General features: G+C 45.4%; 1 protein-coding gene and 1 long non-coding RNA gene across 2 annotated transcripts; both read left to right on the top strand.

Annotated features, from left to right (window-relative positions):
* The first annotated feature begins 7178 nt into the window (after positions 1-7178).
* Positions 7179-10216, top strand: LOC115309151. Its single transcript, XM_040217699.3, has 11 exons — positions 7179-7232; positions 7416-7478; positions 7662-7724; positions 8153-8215; positions 8399-8461; positions 8645-8707; positions 8891-8953; positions 9382-9444; positions 9874-9936; positions 10034-10084; positions 10205-10216. The coding sequence occupies exons 1-11, from the start codon at positions 7191-7193 to the stop codon at positions 10214-10216; spliced, it is 609 nt and encodes a 202-aa protein (XP_040073633.3). The 5' UTR covers positions 7179-7190.
* A 249-nt stretch (positions 10217-10465) lies between these two features.
* LOC115309149 lies at positions 10466-18485 on the top strand. Its single transcript, XR_005716956.1, has 3 exons — positions 10466-10550; positions 10779-11093; positions 18130-18485. It is a non-coding gene; the product is annotated as an uncharacterized LOC115309149 (long non-coding RNA).
* The last annotated feature ends 1138 nt before the right edge of the window (positions 18486-19623 follow it).

Genomic DNA, 19623 nt, shown 5'->3' with positions numbered 1-19623 from the left:
ATAGGTGTATGGGCCTATAGGCGTATGGGCCTATAGGCGTATGGGCCTATTAGCCCCGAGAGCGAACACAAGCGTCGCTGCGGTCGCTGCGCCCTGATTGGGTGAGGTGTACCGTGACGTCAGGGCGAGTACCCTGCTCCGCGATCTCGCATCGGGTCGCCTCCCAGCACCGGTTCCCTGGTTTGGCGTTGTGTGCCGCAAGCTCTTCGAGGAGCCGGACTTCGTTTACCCGGTGTACAAGACGTTGAGTTAGGCCGATATTAACGTGCTTCCGTACATTTTAGAAGCTTGCTTGTCCCTTTTACCTTTAAAATTGGGTTACAAATCCCGAAAACTATCGGCGGAGGCAATTACGCCGATGAAAGCCGATGAACCTCCCCGTCCGTCCACACGACGCAAGGCAATCTTGAGAGGGGTCGGTGAAGCGGTGACGCAAGTGTTTCAGACGCTGGAATTCTGTTCCTTGCAAGTTCATGATTTAGGACGATATTACATCCCACTTTCAAGGCATCTGAAGCGGCCTTTATATCATGGGCCTTTCGGTGGTCGGCAAATTAGCTCGCGACCCCGACTCTGCACTGGCACTCTGCATGCGCTGGTTCGCAGATGTTTTAAAGGCCCTGCGTCTGATGATCTTTGAAGTGCTCATGGAACAGGGTTGTTTTACATAAATGTAGCTTCTTCCTGAATTAATTATATAGTTTATACGCGTATGCAGGCATATTTCTCAGAGGATTCACAATTACTGGAAATTAGCTTGTATGGTAGCAGCAAAAACGGCCGAATTTCCCCCAGTTGCCTCTATGATATCTAGTAAACTGCCCAAAATATGCACAGCAATAGTGCCGTAATTTGGAATGTTTATACTTTTTCCTGACATTCTTTATTCCAGCCTTTGGTATTCGGAAAATACACCGTTTAGTCTGAATTGTCATTTCCATTTAAGAGTCACTGCCGCAGGTCCCCAAAAGCTTCCTCAGCCTCCAAACTCCCTGCAACTGGACTCTCTGACAACAGAGGAATACAGGAGTAAAAGCAAGCATTCGAACGTCTGTCCAGTGGTAGATGCAGCACTGGTAGCAGAAAATGTGGAACCTGTGAAGGGCGACAGTCTGCGTGAGAAAAGCTTCTGGTACTTTAGCTTCAGGACAATTCGATTTAAGTAAAATCTCAATTTTAGGGCTTAATGGTCTAATAACGAGCTAGACACCTTAACTTACGTTTGTTATATATTACTTGAGGATTGATATAAACAAGTCCACAGATACCACCCGTGTAGTCCATTGAAATACTATCCGAATCCAGCAAAGGTCAAGTGCGAGCAATGTATATAATAAATGTTCCTTGTTTGTTTTTTTACTTTGCCCCTGTACTTGGGCTGTCTTACTTGTGATTCTCTCCCCATGGCCGAGACTGTATTTAGCACGTTGCTCGAGCAGCATGCAGCTTTTCTGCTTCGGCGATCTTGTTTAAAGACAGAGATACAAAAAAAATAGTCTACATAATTTGCCAATTCATTCGGACCATCAGCAGCGTTCATTGTGCGAGATGTAAATCTGTAGTGATGCCCCTGCAATTGTGGCCATATTCCTTTATTTTCACATACCAGCTGTGGTTCATGCGTTGCCTGGCCTGTCAGCCATGCTTAAAATGTTCGTTGAAGTTTCGCCTGTAGCTACAGGCCATACCTCAATAAAGGCATATATAAAAATTTACACTTCCTACGAAAAACACGCCAAAAAAAATTAAACAGAACCGAGCGCGCCGACAGCTAGCGTCGTCACAGCCTCCACAGGGCGAGCGGGGCGAGTCGGGGAAAAATTCTCTCCTCGCCGTGACGTCACCCCGGTTCGCCGTAAGGGGGCGCCAGGCGAACTTCTCGGGGCTAATAGGCGTATGGGCCTATAGGCGTATGGGCCTATAGGCGTATGGGCCTATAGGCGTATGGGCCTATAGGCGTATGGGCCTATAGGCGTATGGGCCTATAGGTGTATGGGCCTATAGGTGTATGGGCCTATTGGTGTATGGGCCTATTTGTGCATTGGCATATAGGCCATCTGCATGAGCACACAGGGTGTGGTGGTGCCTTTATACATTTTATTATGCAAAAAAGGGTCTTGGGGTACAGTTGCTCCTGTTATGAAGGCATCTTGACGCTGAACACTGTCACAAACTGAGTCTCGAAGTGCCAGAGCGTAATGGCATACTTCTTGCTTGAAATCCTGAAATGAGCAGCAGAACAAACAAAAAGAGTTAATCGGCGGCGTGGCAAAGGTGGAGGATGATGTCACCACAGAAAGTGATTAAGGCTAAAGCCATTCGATAGATGACTCGAGCATTTTTAGATTTCAGACTGAAGAAAATAAAATTAAGAGGCTGGATTTCCTTTGTTTTCTGTCTTCATGAGCCTAACTGCCTTCAAAACTTATTAAGCATCAACCTTCTGAAGAACCTTGAAATTAAATAATGTAAAATTAATATCAGCTTTGTTTGTGGGATTCCTAACAACGCTTCATTTAGTTCGGTCAACAAATACATAGTAGGTATATAAACTCAGATTAATTCGGGAAAGTCAGGGGATCGAAGTTTGCCCTGTTTGCCTTAACAGTACCATCCAGTCCACTTGCATAACTTCAAAACTAGTCGCATGCTGTCACACATTTTATAAAGATGGCTATTTTCGAACCATTTTGACTGCAAAGGTATAGTGGCTCTGCATGAACCGAATACTATGGAAGTGTAACTTCTCAAATGAAATTAAGTATGATCAATGTAATCAATTTATAGTGGGACCACTTCAGTCCACTGCTAGACCAGTAAGACATTTTCTAAAGAAACGCATTGAAGGTAGCATTAAGGAATTTAGTAAGTGTGCTCTGTTGACATAAGCTACACTTTCTCGGACCACACCCGGAATGAGTGACAACTTTTCTCTATGCGACGCGCAGTTCCAAACATAAGAACAGGTAAAGCAAGCATAACTAGTTAAAAAAATTGCTTAACAAGCAAAAGTGAGCCGAGAAAATAGGGAGCTTTAGAATAACGGGCGCTATTTTATCTCGCGTTACGGACGGCAAAAGCGTTTCTCTGCCGGGGACCCAAAACGCAAGCAACTCACACTTAAAGCGCCACCAAGATGTTACGATAGCTTTTATTTTGAAGTTAGAATGTTATATCTTTAAAATTAAACAAGCTTATCGTCTGGAATAACATTTTTATAGTTGTTTTATACTCAATGCCGCATGTTTCTGTCACTGTCAAACTGCTCTGTTGTACTTCCGAGGCCACGACGATCCACAACCCCGGCATGTTTACATTTCTGCCGCGATCGCAAGTACACGCGCTTTGATAGCTTTGAGCTCTGAATCTAACGGTATGTGACATTTTCTGTACGCTATGACTATACCAACCGCGGTCGCCAAGTGCGACTCACGCAGTCCCAGGCGGGCGGCGGGCGTCGAAGACGCGATCAACGGAATGTCGTGGGCGCCGCCATTTTCGGTATCCGCGCTATTTCCAAGAAATAACGGGCCCCAAAGCCCAAGCCCCAGTGCTCGTTTTGGGTCTACGCATTCGCACTCGCGACGACGTTATTTATTCGAGGTTGCGGACGTCGTTCTGAAACTCCCTAATGTTCAAACTTCCACGCGTCTACAATGCAAACAAAGACCAAAAGCATGCTTACCAAGTGTGTTGAGGTGCTCGCTAGACTGTCGCGTCGTGTGTCTTCCAAGCTCTTCTTGACCATAATCAACATAAGAGGAGACTTCACAGATAGGTAAACTTGAATAAATGAGCACATTTCTATGTCTAAAAGCATTTTCGTCCCCTGACAGAAACACACCCGACGCACGACAAGACAATGTCGGGGATGGATGGATGGATGTTAATGGCTATTCCCTTTGTAACGGGCGGTAGCTTGCGCCACCTAGCCTAAGTCTAAAAAGACAAAAACGTGATTCCTCCCGCCCTTTTAAGACCAATTTTTCTCCCCCTAACTATCACCAGGCAGTGTGGGATATCACCAGGATGACCTTCGGGGGATCGGGCAAAAAAACTAAAAAACATCACTTCCCTGCCTCTTCCCCCCGGCGAGGGAGTCGCCAATTTTCCTCTGGTCAAACCTTTTCGGCGTTACCCCAGCACCGGACCCACTGGGAGACAGGGTTGAGACTTTGGGCCGGAGCCACGCGGGAGGGAGTCCCAATTTTCCTCTGTCCCGCCTGTTCCCAGCTGTGCTAGTTAGTTGTCCATCATTTAATTTTCCCTAGATAATTTCCACCAATCTTCTAATCGTCTCTTTGTCACTGTAATCTTTTTTTCTACCATCCCTCCATCGTCGCCAGTGAAACCCAGGGCCCCGGCCAAGTCCGTTACCCCTTCAGGGAGGGCAGGACGAAGCCTTGTGCACTTCAAAACCAAGTGCTCCAGTGTCTCGCTATCATTATGGCAGGCGGCACATAATGTGTCGGTCTCCTGAAATTTAGCCCTATACGTCCTCGTCCTCAAAACTCAAAACACAAAAAAAAGTGTGGTGTCGCTAGCGATGGGGTGCTGTAACTAGTACGAGCTCGATAGGAATAGATAACTGGGCAAGTTGGTGAGAATTCATGTTGAGAGACAGCTCGACCGGGACGAGGACAAAAAGACGAAGAGAACACAGGACAGGCGCTGTCCTGTGTTCTCTTCGTCTTTTTGTCCCTGTCCCAGCCGTGCTGTTTTTCAACAATATGAGCTCCTTACAAAATCGAAACCGAAATTGGCCGAATCGCGATGGAGGGTGCCATAAAAATGTCTTTACAAACTTAGGAATAAAAGAGGGTGAATACAACTATTGTTATAAGCACATGAAATAAATGTGTAAATCATGACTAGTACCGACTTGCCATTTGTTTTGGGTGAAATGGAGTAGGAAGTAGATTTCTTTGTTTCAACCCATCAAGATATTTTCTTTATTTTTCGTGGAGATTACTTTTATTTACACTTTCCTTACAGTATTTTATTAGTAAATTATTTTGTTGCACCAGGGTCCCAAGTTCTATTTAGAATATTGCCCTAAAATTTATTCAGAAAAGCAAGCATTTCATTGTGTTATTTTCCTCTAAAATGTGCATGACTGTGTGTTTTCAAGCTACAAAACTATATGAATTTTTATAACCCATTGATTTACAATGATGGTGTGTTATGTAACCTGGGCTTAAACCATTTTTGCCATTCGAAAATATTGAGGAAAAAAAAGCGTAACATTGTCGCATAATTAACTTGACTGATGTAGTTTTATGCATACTGTTCTAAAGTGGACACATTTTTTGCATTTGGAATAGATATTTGCATCACACAGCCCAGGTTACATAGTCCATAACTAGTCCATAACACATGCATCAAATGGGCTGGTGTATTTCTGACACGGACTATTCTGACAGACATATGTCTAATTTATTCCTATTGCTCAAATATAGACATGCACAATTGGTACATTCCTATCGAATGATTTGAGGTTTCCACTAGTCAAGGAAGCATTCCTGTTTGGCGAACAAAACTTTTGGTTTAACTGATGAAGATTCCTAACCGTCCGATAAAGTCCTTATGGGACCAGTCTAAGTTTCTATGGGACCAATAGGAATGCCTATTGGACTGATCGAAATTTCTATAGGCCCAATAGGCATTCCTATGGGACCGGTACACACTCCTATGGGACCGGTACACACTCCTATGGGACCGGTACACACTCTTATGGGACCGATACACACTCCTATGGGATTGATACACACTCCTATGGGACCGATACACACTCCTATGGGACCAATACACACTCTTATGGGACCAATAAAACTTCCTATGGGACCGATACGCACTCCTATGGGACCGATACACATTTCCTATGGGACCGATACAGATTTTTATGGGACCGATACAGATTTCTGTGGGACCAATAGAAATTCCTATCGGACCGATAGAAATCTCTATTGGTCCGATACAAATCTCTATCGGAATTTTTGCTAGGGATGCATACCTATTTCTAGCATTCGCAATTTTGTTTTCTCTGTTCAATAAACAGAAATTATGATCCATGGTCCCTATCGGGGTATGTCGAATTAAGCCCAGGGCTTCTCGAACAGCGTGATCAGTTTTGTTGTGTATATGAGCATGAATCAAGTTGGGGTTGTCGATCAAACTACCTGCAGGATGCGAGCAGCGAGGACTGCATGTCCCCCAGCGCGTGTCTCCAGCCGAGGAACGCAACCATGGTCAGTCATACCTATTTCTAGCATTCGCAATTTTGTTTTCTCGGTTCAATAAACAGAAATTATGATCCATGGTCCCTATCGGGTTGTGTCGAATTGAGCCCAGAGCTTCTCGAACAGCGTGATCAGTTTTGTTGTGTATATGAGCATGAATCAAGTTGGGGTTGTCGATCAAACTACCTGCAGGATGCGAGCAGCGAGGACTGCATGTCCCACAGCACGTGTCTCCAGCCGAGGAACGCAACCATGGTCAGTCATACCTATTTCTAGCATCCGCAATTTTGTTTTCTCGGTTCAATAAACAGAAATTATGATCCATGGTCCCTATCGGGTTGTGTCGAATTAAGCCCAGGGCTTCTCGAACAGCGTGATCAGTTTTGTTGTGTATATGAGCATGAATCAAGTTGGGGTTGTCGATCAAACTACCTGCAGGATGCGAGCAGCGAGGCCTGCATGTCCCACAGCACGTGTCTCCAGCCGAGGAACGCAACCATGGTCAGTCATACCTATTTCTAGCATTCGCAATTTTGTTTTCTCGGTTCAATAAACAGAAATTATGATCCATGGTCCCTATCGGGTTGTGTCGAATTAAGCCCAGGGCTTCTCGAACAGCGTGATCAGTTTTGTTGTGTATATGAGCATGAATCAAGTTGGGGTTGTCGATCAAACTACCTGCAGGATGCGAGCAGCGAGGACTGCATGTCCCACAGCACGTGTCTCCAGCCGAGGAACGCAACCATGGTCAGTCATACCTATTTCTAGCATTCGCAATTTTGTTTTCTCGGTTCAATAAACAGAAATTATGATCCATGGTCCCTATCGGGTTGTGTCGAATTGAGCCCAGAGCTTCTCGAACAGCGTGATCAGTTTTGTTGTGTATATGAGCATGAATCAAGTTGGGGTTGTCGATCAAACTACCTGCAGGATGCGAGCAGCGAGGACTGCATGTCCCACAGCACGTGTCTCCAGCCGAGGAACGCAACCATGGTCAGTCATACCTATTTCTAGCATCCGCAATTTTGTTTTCTCGGTTCAATAAACAGAAATTATGATCCATGGTCCCTATCGGGTTGTGTCGAATTAAGCCCAGGGCTTCTCGAACAGCGTGATCAGTTTTGTTGTGTATATGAGCATGAATCAAGTTGGGGTTGTCGATCAAACTACCTGCAGGATGCGAGCAGCGAGGCCTGCATGTCCCGCAGCACGTGTCTCCAGCCGAGGAACGCAACCATGGTCAGTCATACCTATTTCTAGCATTCGCAATTTTGTTTTCTCGGTTCAATAAACAGAAATTATGATCCATGGTCCCTATCGGGTTGTGTCGAATTAAGCCCAGGGCTTCTCGAACAGCGTGATCAGTTTTGTTGTGTATATGAGCATGAATCAAGTTGGGGTTGTCGATCAAACTACCTGCAGGATGCGAGCAGCGAGGACTGCATGTCCCACAGCACGTGTCTCCAGCCGAGGAACGCAACCATGGTCAGTCATACCTATTTCTAGCATTCGCAATTTTGTTTTCTCGGTTCAATAAACAGAAATTAGATCCATGATCCCTATCGGGTTGTGTCGAATTGAGCCCAGGGCTTCTCGAACAGCGTGATCAGTTTTGTTGTGCATATAAGCATGAATCAAGTTGGGGTTGTCGATCAAACTACCTGCAGGATGCGAGCAGCGAGGACTGCATGTCAAACAGCACGTGTCTCCAGCCGAGGAACGCAACCATGGTCAGTCATACCTATTTCTAGCATCCGCAATTTTGTTTTCTCGGTTCAATAAACAGAAATTATGATCCATGGTCCCTATCGGGTTGTGTCGAATTAAGCCCAGGGCTTCTCGAACAGCGTGATCAGTTTTGTTGTGTATATGAGCATGAATCAAGTTGGGGTTGTCGATCAAACTACCTGCAGGATGCGAGCAGCGAGGACTGCATGTCCCGCAGCGCGTGTCTCCAGCCGAGGAACGCAACCATGGTCAGTCATACCTATTTCTAGCATTCGCAATTTTGTTTTCTCGGTTCAATAAACAGAAATTATGATCCATGATCCCTATCGGGTTCCGTCGAATTGAGCCCAGAGCTTCTCGAACAGCGTGATCAGTTTTGTTGTGTATATGAGCATGAATTAAGTTGGGGTTGTCGATCAAACTACCTGCAGGATGCAAGCAGCGAGGACTGCATGTCCCACAGCACGTGTCTCCAGCCGAGGAACGCAACCATGGTCAGTCATACCTATTTCTAGCATTCACAATTTTGTTTTCTCGGTTCAATAAACAGAAATTATGATCCATGATCCCTATCGGGTTCCGTCGAATTGAGCCCAGAGCTTCTCGAACAGCGTGATCAGTTTTGTTGTGTATATGAGCATGAATCAAGTTGGGGTTGTCGATCAAACTACCTGCAGGATGCGAGCAGCGAGGACTGCATGTCCCACAGCACGTGCCTCCAGCCGAGGAACGCAACCATGGTCAGTCATACCTATTTCTAGCATTCGCAATTTTGTTTTCTCGGTTCAATAAACAGAAATTATGATCCATGGTCCCTATCGGGTTGTGTCGAATTAAGCCCAGGGCTTCTCGAACAGCGTGATCAGTTTTGTTGTGTATATGAGCATGAATCAAGTTGGGGTTGTCGATCAAACTACCTGCAGGATGCGAGCAGCGAGGACTGCATGTCCCACAGCACGTGTCTCCAGCCGAGGAACGCAACCATGGTCAGTCATACCTATTTCTAGCATTCGCAATTTTGTTTTCTCGGTTCAATAAACAGAAATTAGATCCATGATCCCTATCGGGTTGTGTCGAATTGAGCCCAGGGCTTCTCGAACAGCGTGATCAGTTTTGTTGTGCATATAAGCATGAATCAAGTTGGGGTTGTCGATCAAACTACCTGCAGGATGCAAGCAGCGAGGACTGCATGTCCCGCAGCACGTGTCTCCAGCCGAGGAACGCAACCATGGTCAGTCATACCTATTTCTAGCATTCGCAGTTTTGTTTTCTCGGTTCAATAAACAGAAATTATGATCCATGATCTCTATCGGGTTGTGTCGAATTGAGCCCAGGGCTTCTCGAACAGCGTGATCAGTTTTGTTGTGTATATGAGCATGAATCAAGTTGGGGTTGTCGATCAAACTACCTGCAGGATGCAAGCAGCGAGGACTGCATGTCCCACAGCATGTGTCTCCAGCCGAGGAATGCAACCATGGTCAGTCATACCTATTTCTAGCATTCGCAATTTTGTTTTCTCGGTTCAATAAACAGAAATTATGATCCATGATCCCTATCGGGTTGTGTCGAATTGAGCCCAGGGCTTCTCGAACAGCGTGATCAGTTTTGTTGTGTATATGAGCATGAATCAAGTTGGGGTTGTCGATCAAACTACCTGCAGGATGCAAGCAGCGAGGACTGCACGTCCCGCAGCACGTGTCTCCAGCCGAGGAATGCAACCATGGTCAGTCATACCTATTTCTAGCATTCGCAATTTTGTTTTCTCGGTTCAATAAACAGAAATTATGATCCATGATCCCTATTGGGTTGTGTCGAATTGAGCCCAGGGCTTCTCGAACAGCGTGATCAGTTTTGTTGTGTATATGAGCATGAATCAAGTTGGGGTTGTCGATCAAACTACCTGCAGGATGCGAGCAGCGAGGACTGCATGTCCCACAGCACGTGCCTCCAGCCGAGGAACGCAACCATGGTCAGTCATACCTATTTCTAGCATTCGCAATTTTGTTTTCTCGGTTCAATAAACAGAAATTATGATCCATCATCACTCTCTCTTTGTGTCGATGCAGCCACGGCTGACAAAAACTCTAGCAACACAAGTCCAAAGAAAAATTCGCTCGGTGCTCACACAGACACGCCCGCAGACTCGGTCGGAATGTAAGTGTTGAGTTCATTGTGAATAGTTGTAATATATGTGTGGGCCAGCCACAGGGATTACGAATGGCCTGCATCCTTTTCAGATGTTCAAGTGAACACGGTCATAAGAGTGTCACGTGCAGTGCAAACAGATATATCTGCAATGGGCGAAGCCTGCGATCTCCTAGACCGGCTTCATGGCACCTCATCCCCAACTTCCATGCAAGTGCCGCTTCCATCAGAGTTTATTCTCTCGTCTCCACCTCACGAACCATTTGGAAGCCTGAGCCAATTTCCCAGACCAGAGGCTGCGACCATCTCTCCAGAAGATGACTTAACTGGTGAACGCCCAAGTTCACCACCTTCCTTAGAGCCACCGGGCATGTACCACAACGATGATCCTACATATGACCCTGCCTATGAACCATCGTACGACAAGAGTTTTGAAATGTGAGTACAGGGCCTTCAGCAAGTGATAGGTTGTTTAATAGAGTAGCCAAGTGTTCCTAGCCACCAACAGCTGATGAATGACTAGTCAGCTGTTTTGGGTGCCTTGCCTTAGTATGACCATGCGGTCTTCAATAGTGCTTTCACTTCTGTATCATTAGATACAGAAGTGGGCACGGCAGCACCCGAGCGATGCAGCCACGAATGAACCTTTTCGTCTTTCTCGTGCAGGCTCTTGCTTTTCACGCCAGCACCATCCACCGCGATGGAAGAGGGACCATCGAGTGGCCCGTAACGGACTCCTGCTTGGATGCAGAGATGACTCGTCGCGGTCACTACAGCAACGGCGTATCGGGCGACGCGGAAACCACCAACGGGAACAACACTGTGTTTTTTGAACTAAACCCTATGTCACCGACATACGCCGAATGGTCATCGGTATCAGCGAGATTCTGGAACAACGCCCCCCTCGATTTGCGCTTCAGTGGGCACGGCAGCACCCGAGCGATGCAGCCACGAATGAACCTTTTCGTCTTTATCGTGCAGGTACGTAGAAATGTATCATCATTTAAGAGCAATTGTGTGTTTTTGGTGGTGCTGCCTTGCCCGCAGGTGTTGTGTCATTCGGTCGCAGAGTGTTTTGATTCTTTTTGCCTCATGGTGTTGTTGCTGAGTGGAGATGTAGAGTCGAATCCGGGACCAACGGTTTCGGAACAGCTGAGAGAAATCCTAGCTAATCAAGAACAATTGACACGTGATCTCGCATCGATCAAAGAAGCTCTAGGTAGGCACATATCTGATACTGGTAAACGGTTGGTTGCAATTGAAGGAAAAATGGAGGCATTTTCGAAAAGTGCAGAAAAAATTGAAAAATGTACCACTGAAGTTAAGGAGTTGAAACAGCAAATAGGATGGCTGACAGATAAGGTTGACAATTTGGAAAACTGCAGCAGGAGAAACAGTATAATCGTCTACGGTGTACATGAGCGAGAGGGTGAAACTGAGGTATCACTTAAGGGAGGAGGTGGGGAATAAATATGAACTTTCTTATTTCTCGAGATATCTGAACGAAATTTACAGGGTGTATTTATAGCACAGACATAAGAGTAACTGCAAAGTTTCATGGAGCTGTGCATATTATTTCTCAAGTTACAAATATTTATCAAAATTGTCCATATGCATTCTTTATCCCAGGTCTGGAGAAGTTGAAAAAGGTAGTAGCGACGTAAAAGTCGTCATGATGACCCCTGGATAGGTTCCCCAGGGCATAACAGAGCCCTTTTTTTAAATTTCTTTGTTGAAAGACTTTAACGCAACTTTGAATTTTGTGTAATCAATGAAACCCACATTCATCAAATTTAATTTTTTTATTATAAATTTTTAGCATAGTTTTCTAAAAAAAGGGCTCTGTTATGCCCTCACAAAGTTATTAGAGAACAGAATAAAAAAGACAGCACAAAAATCCATTCATCAGTTCCTGAGATATCGCTGGGACGAGCAGCCACGGCAGTGGAAAAATCCATTCTGAGAAAACAGCACTTGAAAGTTGCACACAGATTTTCAGCTTTAGAATGACCCCGCAGAATAGTCAGAAGTGTTCTTGCGCACTTTCTTCTTGTTCCGCCTTTCCAACTTGTCTTGATGTCGTTTGCTGGCCTTGTGCAGACGTAGGGCATCTTTCTCGGCAGCTCGTTGGAGGGCTAGATAGGCCGGCTGAAGTCCCACTGCAACCGATATTTCTGCAGTTGCCTTGTAGCAGCCGGCGTTGAACCTCAACACCGCTTCATGCAGTGCAGTTTCGACAGCGATCAGCGATGCATGCTGTTCCTTAGGCATCAAAGACCACAGGACAGAGTGGAAAGACTCAGATGCATTCTGAGTCTTTGCTCCCAAGCAGCGTTGAAGCAGAGAAACCTGCGACAGGCGTTGGTAGACGGGCAGCATAGCTGCAGCTACGTAGGCTGGGAGTTTGTGCTTGTGCTGGGGCTGTGGCTCACCTTTTGCCTCGGCAACTCTATGACAGCACCACGATTGAGCTCCCTCCGGACAGAGTTCATGGTGAGGCTCCTGGTCAGTCGACGTGACATGATGGTAGGTGGCCATAACAGCACGCTGCATCGCTGCCACGTCCTTGGAGTTGTTTCGGAGGGCCCAGCCATAGTAGTCGGTAAGCTTGTCGATAAGGGCCTTCGTCAACCTGCCCTTGCCGCTCAACGGCTTGTCGCTCTTCTGGACAAGGTTGCGCAGTGCCGTTCCCATTCTCTTCTGAACATGGTTCAAACACTTCCTTCACGATGGGGACTAGCCCGTAGACGTTCTCTTCTGTAAGGGCAGAGAAGGTCCTGCTGTCCCCGTCGGAGACAAGTGCTGTATACCGCAGGTCGTGCTTGGAGACAGAGCGCTTGAAGAGGGTCAGGGCCGCCTCGACCTCCATCCTCCCAGATTTGGCGTCCGTGTTTTTCTGGCAGACATGATGCATGTGCCAGCTGTCGTACCCTTGATCTCCACGCTTGGGTCCTGTTTGGCACCCAAGGCACAGGTTGGATAAAACCACTGCGTCCAAGATGAGGCCTGTGTGGTATTCTATGACTGACCCGACTCCGATGTGAGATGTGTGCCCTCTCTTGTGCCATGTGCCGTCATACACCATGGTGACATCCTTGCAGAACCCCGGGTCCATCTTCTTACAGGCTGTCTTCACCGCGACAGCTGACTCGGCATAAAACTTTTCCACGCACAGGGCCTCTGGCTCTCTGAAGGTCTTCTTCAGGTGCTCTTGGAACGTTTTGTGGTGGAGACTTCTGTGGGAGACGTTCATAGCTGCCCAAAAGTCATTGAGAGCTGTCTGCCCCTTTCCTATCTGCTTGATTGCCATGATGGAGCGGATGTTGACTTCGAAGGCCCTCGAGTCTTGCTGGCGTGGCGAAGTCCAGGAACTTGCAATAATGCCGCAATGGGGGCATACAACCTCGAGTTTTGCTGCCAGTCCGAGTTTGGTGCCTTCTTGGACAGTCAATCCAGTCCCCGAGCAATGCTTGCACACTGTGCAGCGGAGCAGGTTGCTCAAAACGTCGATCTGAACAAGGCAGAACTTCTCACCTCAGGCGTGGCAGAACAAGGCAGAACTTCTCACAAGGCAGGCGTGGGATCGGGCAGCATGGCTTCAAACTTCCTCTGGGTTGCTGGCATAGCTCCAAGTTCGGCTTGAACGGTATCACGATGTCTAGCTTCTGCTTCGATCTCCTCACGTGTCAGGAAATGTGTCCGCAGATGGGTGCTGGAAGACGCGCTCCCACTTGTCGCGGCAGGAGGAAGACGGGCGCTGGGACCCGCGATCTCGGGAGGAACCACAACGGTCGGCATGCTCGGTACTCCAGGCGTGAGCGGGGCGATGCGTTCTTCCTCGACGACAGCCGATGGCACAGAAAATCCATCACTTGAAGTGTTGACGCGATCATCATTGACAGCACGCCGTGCAGAAACTTCCAACTTCGCCATCCGCACTAACTTCATGGACCGCTTCCGCGCGCCAAACGCGCGCACCGTCTTGTACTTCGAACCCCGCATCGTGTGCGACCACGAAACAGACGGGCATGCTACACGAAACTACTCAAAGAAAGTTCGGAAAACGATTGTAAAGATGGCGAAAAACGAAGCGGAGCTTACAAAGCAAGAGCGCGTGTAAGCAGACCACTACCAAAAGCAGACGACGCGAGCGGCAACAGCAGGAGAAACGGAAGTGGAGGAGAGCGCTCCGCGCGCGGAAAAATCGCGTCCCTGCCAATAGCAGTCGCGCGCTCCCCCGCACGCTCCTCCAGCGCGCGCTCTGTCCAATCGTGTTCTTGCGATTGCGACATGGAAGAACGGCGACCACGCCGTAACCACGCGGCCGACGCCATTTTGGGAGCTGGCAAAAAAAAGAGAAAGAATTCACGTTCAAAACAAGACTAAGATGGCGGCTGTCGGCCGAACGCGTCGGAAATGGCGAGCGCGCGAAGTTGGGGTTGATTTTGACGTTTGACCGTCGCTTGGATGCTACTCAGGCCTCGTAAATAATTGTTTTTAAATATTTCCCCGTTGTATTTGGTGCTGATAATTACAGAGAAGGTAGTTTATGAGATATACAACCGAAAAATAAGGTTTTCTAAAAATCGACTTTTTCGCGATTTTTCGGTTTTCAAAGCCCACGTCCTCCCTTAAAGAATCTGTATTAAAGGAAATATTTGAAGATAAGCTGGGAGTTACAGCGACCAGTGTGGAACGGATTCACAGACTTGGTAGGAAAGCACCTAACAAATCCCGCCCTGTCATCCTAAGGCTGTATGATTTCAATCAGAAGCTTGATATTCTGAAAAACGCGCGGAAGCTAAAGGGAACTTCAATTTCTATATCAGATGATTTTTCCAGAAGGGTACAAATGATCAGAAAGCGGCTGTGGATGACGGTGAAGGATTCGAGGAGACCTGAGGACAAGGTGTCCTTACGGTACGATAAGCTGGTCACTAATAACGAAGCATATATTTGGGATATGGATCAGATGCGCAGGGTGAAGATCACAGGGACACCGGGGGATGACAGAAATTGACGTCGGAGAAAGAAATGTCGCGAGTTCAAATTGATTAATTTAAATGCTAGGAGTGTAGCTAACAAAGTCGAGGATATAGAGCAGATACTACTGGTGTATTCTCCTGATGTAATGATAGTCACTGAAACATGGTTAAATGCTAATATATTAAATTCGGAAATATGCCCCCCTGATTACAACGTGTTGAGAAAGGACAGATCCTCAAGAGGAGGTGGAGTGGCAATATTTTTCCGACAGGAGATATCTTGTAAACAACTGTGTGACATGTCTGACTTGGAATCTTTGTTGTGTAAGGTCGTTGTACACGGTGTATCATATGTAATTTGCGCATTCTACAGGCCACCAAATTCCTCATTAAACCTCATTCCACTTCTTAGTGATAAGCTAGATAATTATACAAACTTCAGGGGAAATTTTATACTAGCAGGGGACTTCAACCTACCCAACATAGACTGGTCCGAGATGACGGTTGGAACTGTTGACTGTTTACATGGAGATGCTCTTTTGGAGGTTGCCTTTTCTCACAACTTAACACAAGTTGTTCATGAGTACACTCGAAGCCAGGGTTGCTCCCATTCAATCCTTGACCTTGTGTTTTTAAATGATAAGTTGAGCGATCTTTATTATACGTGTAAAATACATGAGGGTATTTCAGATCACAAAATGATTGAAGTGATTATACCGGTGAAAATTATGAATATTCACAATACCAAATTTGTTAGAGTACCGGATTACCAAAAAGCTGATGATGTTTCCATACTGGACCATTTGGAATTGTCACTTGAAAGGTTTACTAATTATGTGGGTACTTGTGCACGGATGTAGATCAAATATGGTTGTACTTTGTGAGCATTGTCAACACCTGTATCAAGCAATACGTGCCTTTCAGAAATAAGAAAACAAATGTGAAAAATCCATGGATTAGTAGAGATATTCATCTGAAGCGTAAGATTGCCAGAGTAAAAAAAAATAAGCGACATAGTGCTGTACATGCTCCTAATGAAGCAATTTCCACCTTAAGTGCCAAAGTAAAAAAAATGATAGCTGAATCAAAACAATATTTTTATAACGTAACGCTGAGATCATTTCTTTCAAATGCCCCGCAAAAATTTTGGAGATATGTCTCGGTTTCAAAGAGGGATACAGTGATAACAACAGTAAGTTCAAACGAATTCAACACATTTTTCGAATCGATGTATACTGTGGATGACGGACATCTCCCTGAAATAGCCCCCGACACGTCTCCAGGCATTATCGACGTAGTAGTCACCGAGGAGGGAATTTTTCATTTATTAAATAACGTTGACCCAAAGAAATGTCCTAGTGCTGATGCCATTTATAATGAGTTTTTGAGACGTTACGCAGAGTGGATTTCGAAGTATCTATTCATAATCTTTAAGGTGTCACTGCGTTACGGTGTACTACCAATGCAATGGAAAGTTGGGAAAATTATTCCAATTCACAAATCTGGAGACAGAAACAATCCATCAAACTATAGACCGGTATCTTTAACTAGTACGTGTAGTAAACTTCTAGAACATATAATGTTTTCACATATGATTCAATATCTTGATAATCACAATATTCTTACCCCGTTCCAACATGGTTTTAGGAAATCATTATCGACGAGTACACAGCTAATTGAGCTAGTTCATGAACTTGCAAATAGAATAAATGACAGGGGGCAGGCTGACTTAATTTTTCTTGACCTCTCAAAGGCGTTTGATCGCGTATCGCATCCTAAACTTCTTCTGAAGCTATCGGCTATTTTTAAAAACGATCAGTTAATTACGTGGATGACCTCTTATCTCTCCAATGGATCGCAATATGTATGTCTTGAGGATGGGACTTCTTCACTTCTGCCAGTAACATCAGGGGTACCACAGGGTACCGTGCTGGGGCCACTTTTATTTTTAATTTATATCGATGACATCGTTAAGGATGTTCAAGTTCCGGTTAAATTATTCGCGGATGATTGTGTCATTTACTCTGAAATAAAATCACCTCGAGATCAGGTAGCACTTAATGAGGCTTTTTTAAAAATTAAGGAATGGTCAGATAAATGGCAAATGAAAATAAACAACGATAAAACCGTTGCAATGACAATTACTTGGAAAAGGAATCCCTTGAAATATTGCTATTCAATAGATGCGATTCCCATTAAATTTGTTGACCACTATAAGTATCTTGGAGTGACAATAACCAGTAAACTTTGGAACCAGCATATCGATGACATAACGAATAAGGCCAGGGCAAAATTATACACACTAAGACGCACCTTAAAATTTGCGGATAACGAAACAAAGAAGACTGCTTACCAATCAATTGTACGACCTATTCTAGAGTACGCGCACACAGTATGGTATCCGCACACGGCAGAAGGAATTAGTAAACTTGAAAGCGTACAAAGACTGGCTGGAAGGTTTATATTTAATAAGTTCATATATAGTGTGTCTGCCTCGAGCTTACTAGAGCAAGCTAACATCCCGCCATTGGAGGTTAGAGCTAAAATAGACAGACTGCGAAATTTATATTCTTTTATTAATGGAATCTTTAATGTCAGTAGTGATAGATACATACAATTTTCATCAAGCGGATCAGCTAGACTGAACCTTACTGGGACCATTAAACAATATCCTCTTAAGCACGATGTCTTCAAATATTCTTTTTTTCCTCGGGCAATCAGTGAATGGAATTCTTTGACGAATGAAATAGTCACCCTCCCATCACTTGATATTTTTGTTGAAGCAATCGCTTCCGCCACGAGAAAGTGCTCATAAGTACATCACATCATGCCATTATGTAACCACCCCTGCTATGGCTCACAGATGTGAGCCGCAGTATTCTTTAAATAAAAAAAAAAAAAGCTTGTGCAGCATCAGAAAAATATGACAGAAGATGGGTTCCAGTTGACATCGGCAACCTAAAGAGAGCCTTTATTATGTATAACATTTTTTCCATTCTGGTTATACTTAACCCTGTTATATTTTGTTGCAGCGAGGACGAGGAAACCGATGAAGGCAACCCACAAGGGGAGAACAAGTACATTGTGTATGAAAGCTGCCTGCTTGAATGTTTCAAGGTGTGCGTAACATGTCTAGCACCCTGCAAGCCATCACTAAGTTTGAGCGGGAGCTGCCTTACTGTTCTCACGGAATGCTGCAACGGCGATCGGCACTCTTGGTCAAGTCGGCCATACGTGGGACGGAAGCCAGCTGGGAACATTGATCTTTGTGCTGGCATACTGTTCTCTGGTTCAAGCCCTGCCCCAGCACTCAGGATGATGCGGCTGATGAACCTTCGGGTCATCTCAGAGCGCACTTTCCATGAGTACCAGGAAGCGTACCTCCTCCCTGTGGTGCAAACAGTTAGTGCACATCTTTTCTGCTTCAGTCGTAATGTAGTTTCCTAAGTAGCACCAATTTTCGCTGTGCACCAACCCCAACACAATGCAGCATGCCATCTTTAGAGTGATCACATTTGTTTGGCCGTGCAAGCTGCATTAGGCCCCCTTTCAGTTGATTTTTTCTTCCATGCATATATGTATATGGAGTGGAAAACATCACAGTTATGCTTTCTGGCATACAAAAAAGCTGCTGCACTCTACGATAGAATAATGTGCATCCGCCCATGCCGCACTAAGCACCCTTCCCCAAAATTCGTAACATCTAAAAAATATGCACAGTACATATATATGAAAAATTGATGACCGCACTTGCGCGCATCCCCCATTTTTTCGCGATTATCTTCAAATTTTGAGTGGGCACTTGCTCGGTCATTATCTTACGGTATTCTGGTCTGGTTGACATACACCTTTTTCTAATTTCACTGTTACAAATGTCATTTTCAACATGTGCTTCCAGGTCTGGGAGAGCCAGAGAGATGAACATCTGGCAGCGCTTGCAGGAGCGCCCATGGACTTGTCTGGAGACGGACGATGTGATTCCCCAGGACACAGTGCAAAATTTCTAACCTACAGCTTCTATTCAAACCAATTGGGCAAGATACTTCACAGTGAACTGGTTCGAGTCAAAGAGGTAAAAACCCTCATAGCAGTTGCAATCTGCGAGCTAGTTGTTGGTAAATGTACAATACACATCTTTTGTTTTCAGTGTCCAGAGTCGAGCGCAAGCAGCAAGATGGAAAAAGAGGGGTGTATTCGTGGAATTGCGTTCCTCAAGTCGAGGGATGTCATCATTCGCTCTTTCACGACTGACAGACACTCTGCAATCAAGGCACATATGAAACTACACAAGCCCACAATCCTGCATCTGTTTGATGTGTGGCATGCTGTAAAAAATAATCCTAAAGAAGAAATTTTTTTTTTTTTAGATAATGAAAACGACTTGCACATTCTGTCCCTTTGCTAAGTTTCTCAGAACCTTGAACCTTCCAGAGGGTTGATGCTGTTCTTACCATAGATTATCTGCTCTCAATGAGACCGCTGATAATAATTCTATCCCATCTTGACAAGCACAAAGAGAAATAAAA

This window comes from Ixodes scapularis, unplaced genomic scaffold (assembly GCF_016920785.2).
Source record: "Ixodes scapularis isolate PalLabHiFi unplaced genomic scaffold, ASM1692078v2 PGA_scaffold6__148_contigs__length_123643588, whole genome shotgun sequence".
NCBI lineage: Eukaryota > Metazoa > Arthropoda > Arachnida > Ixodida > Ixodidae > Ixodes > Ixodes scapularis.
Note: the sequence above shows the minus strand (reverse complement) of the source record. Positions and strands in the feature narration are given on the sequence as shown.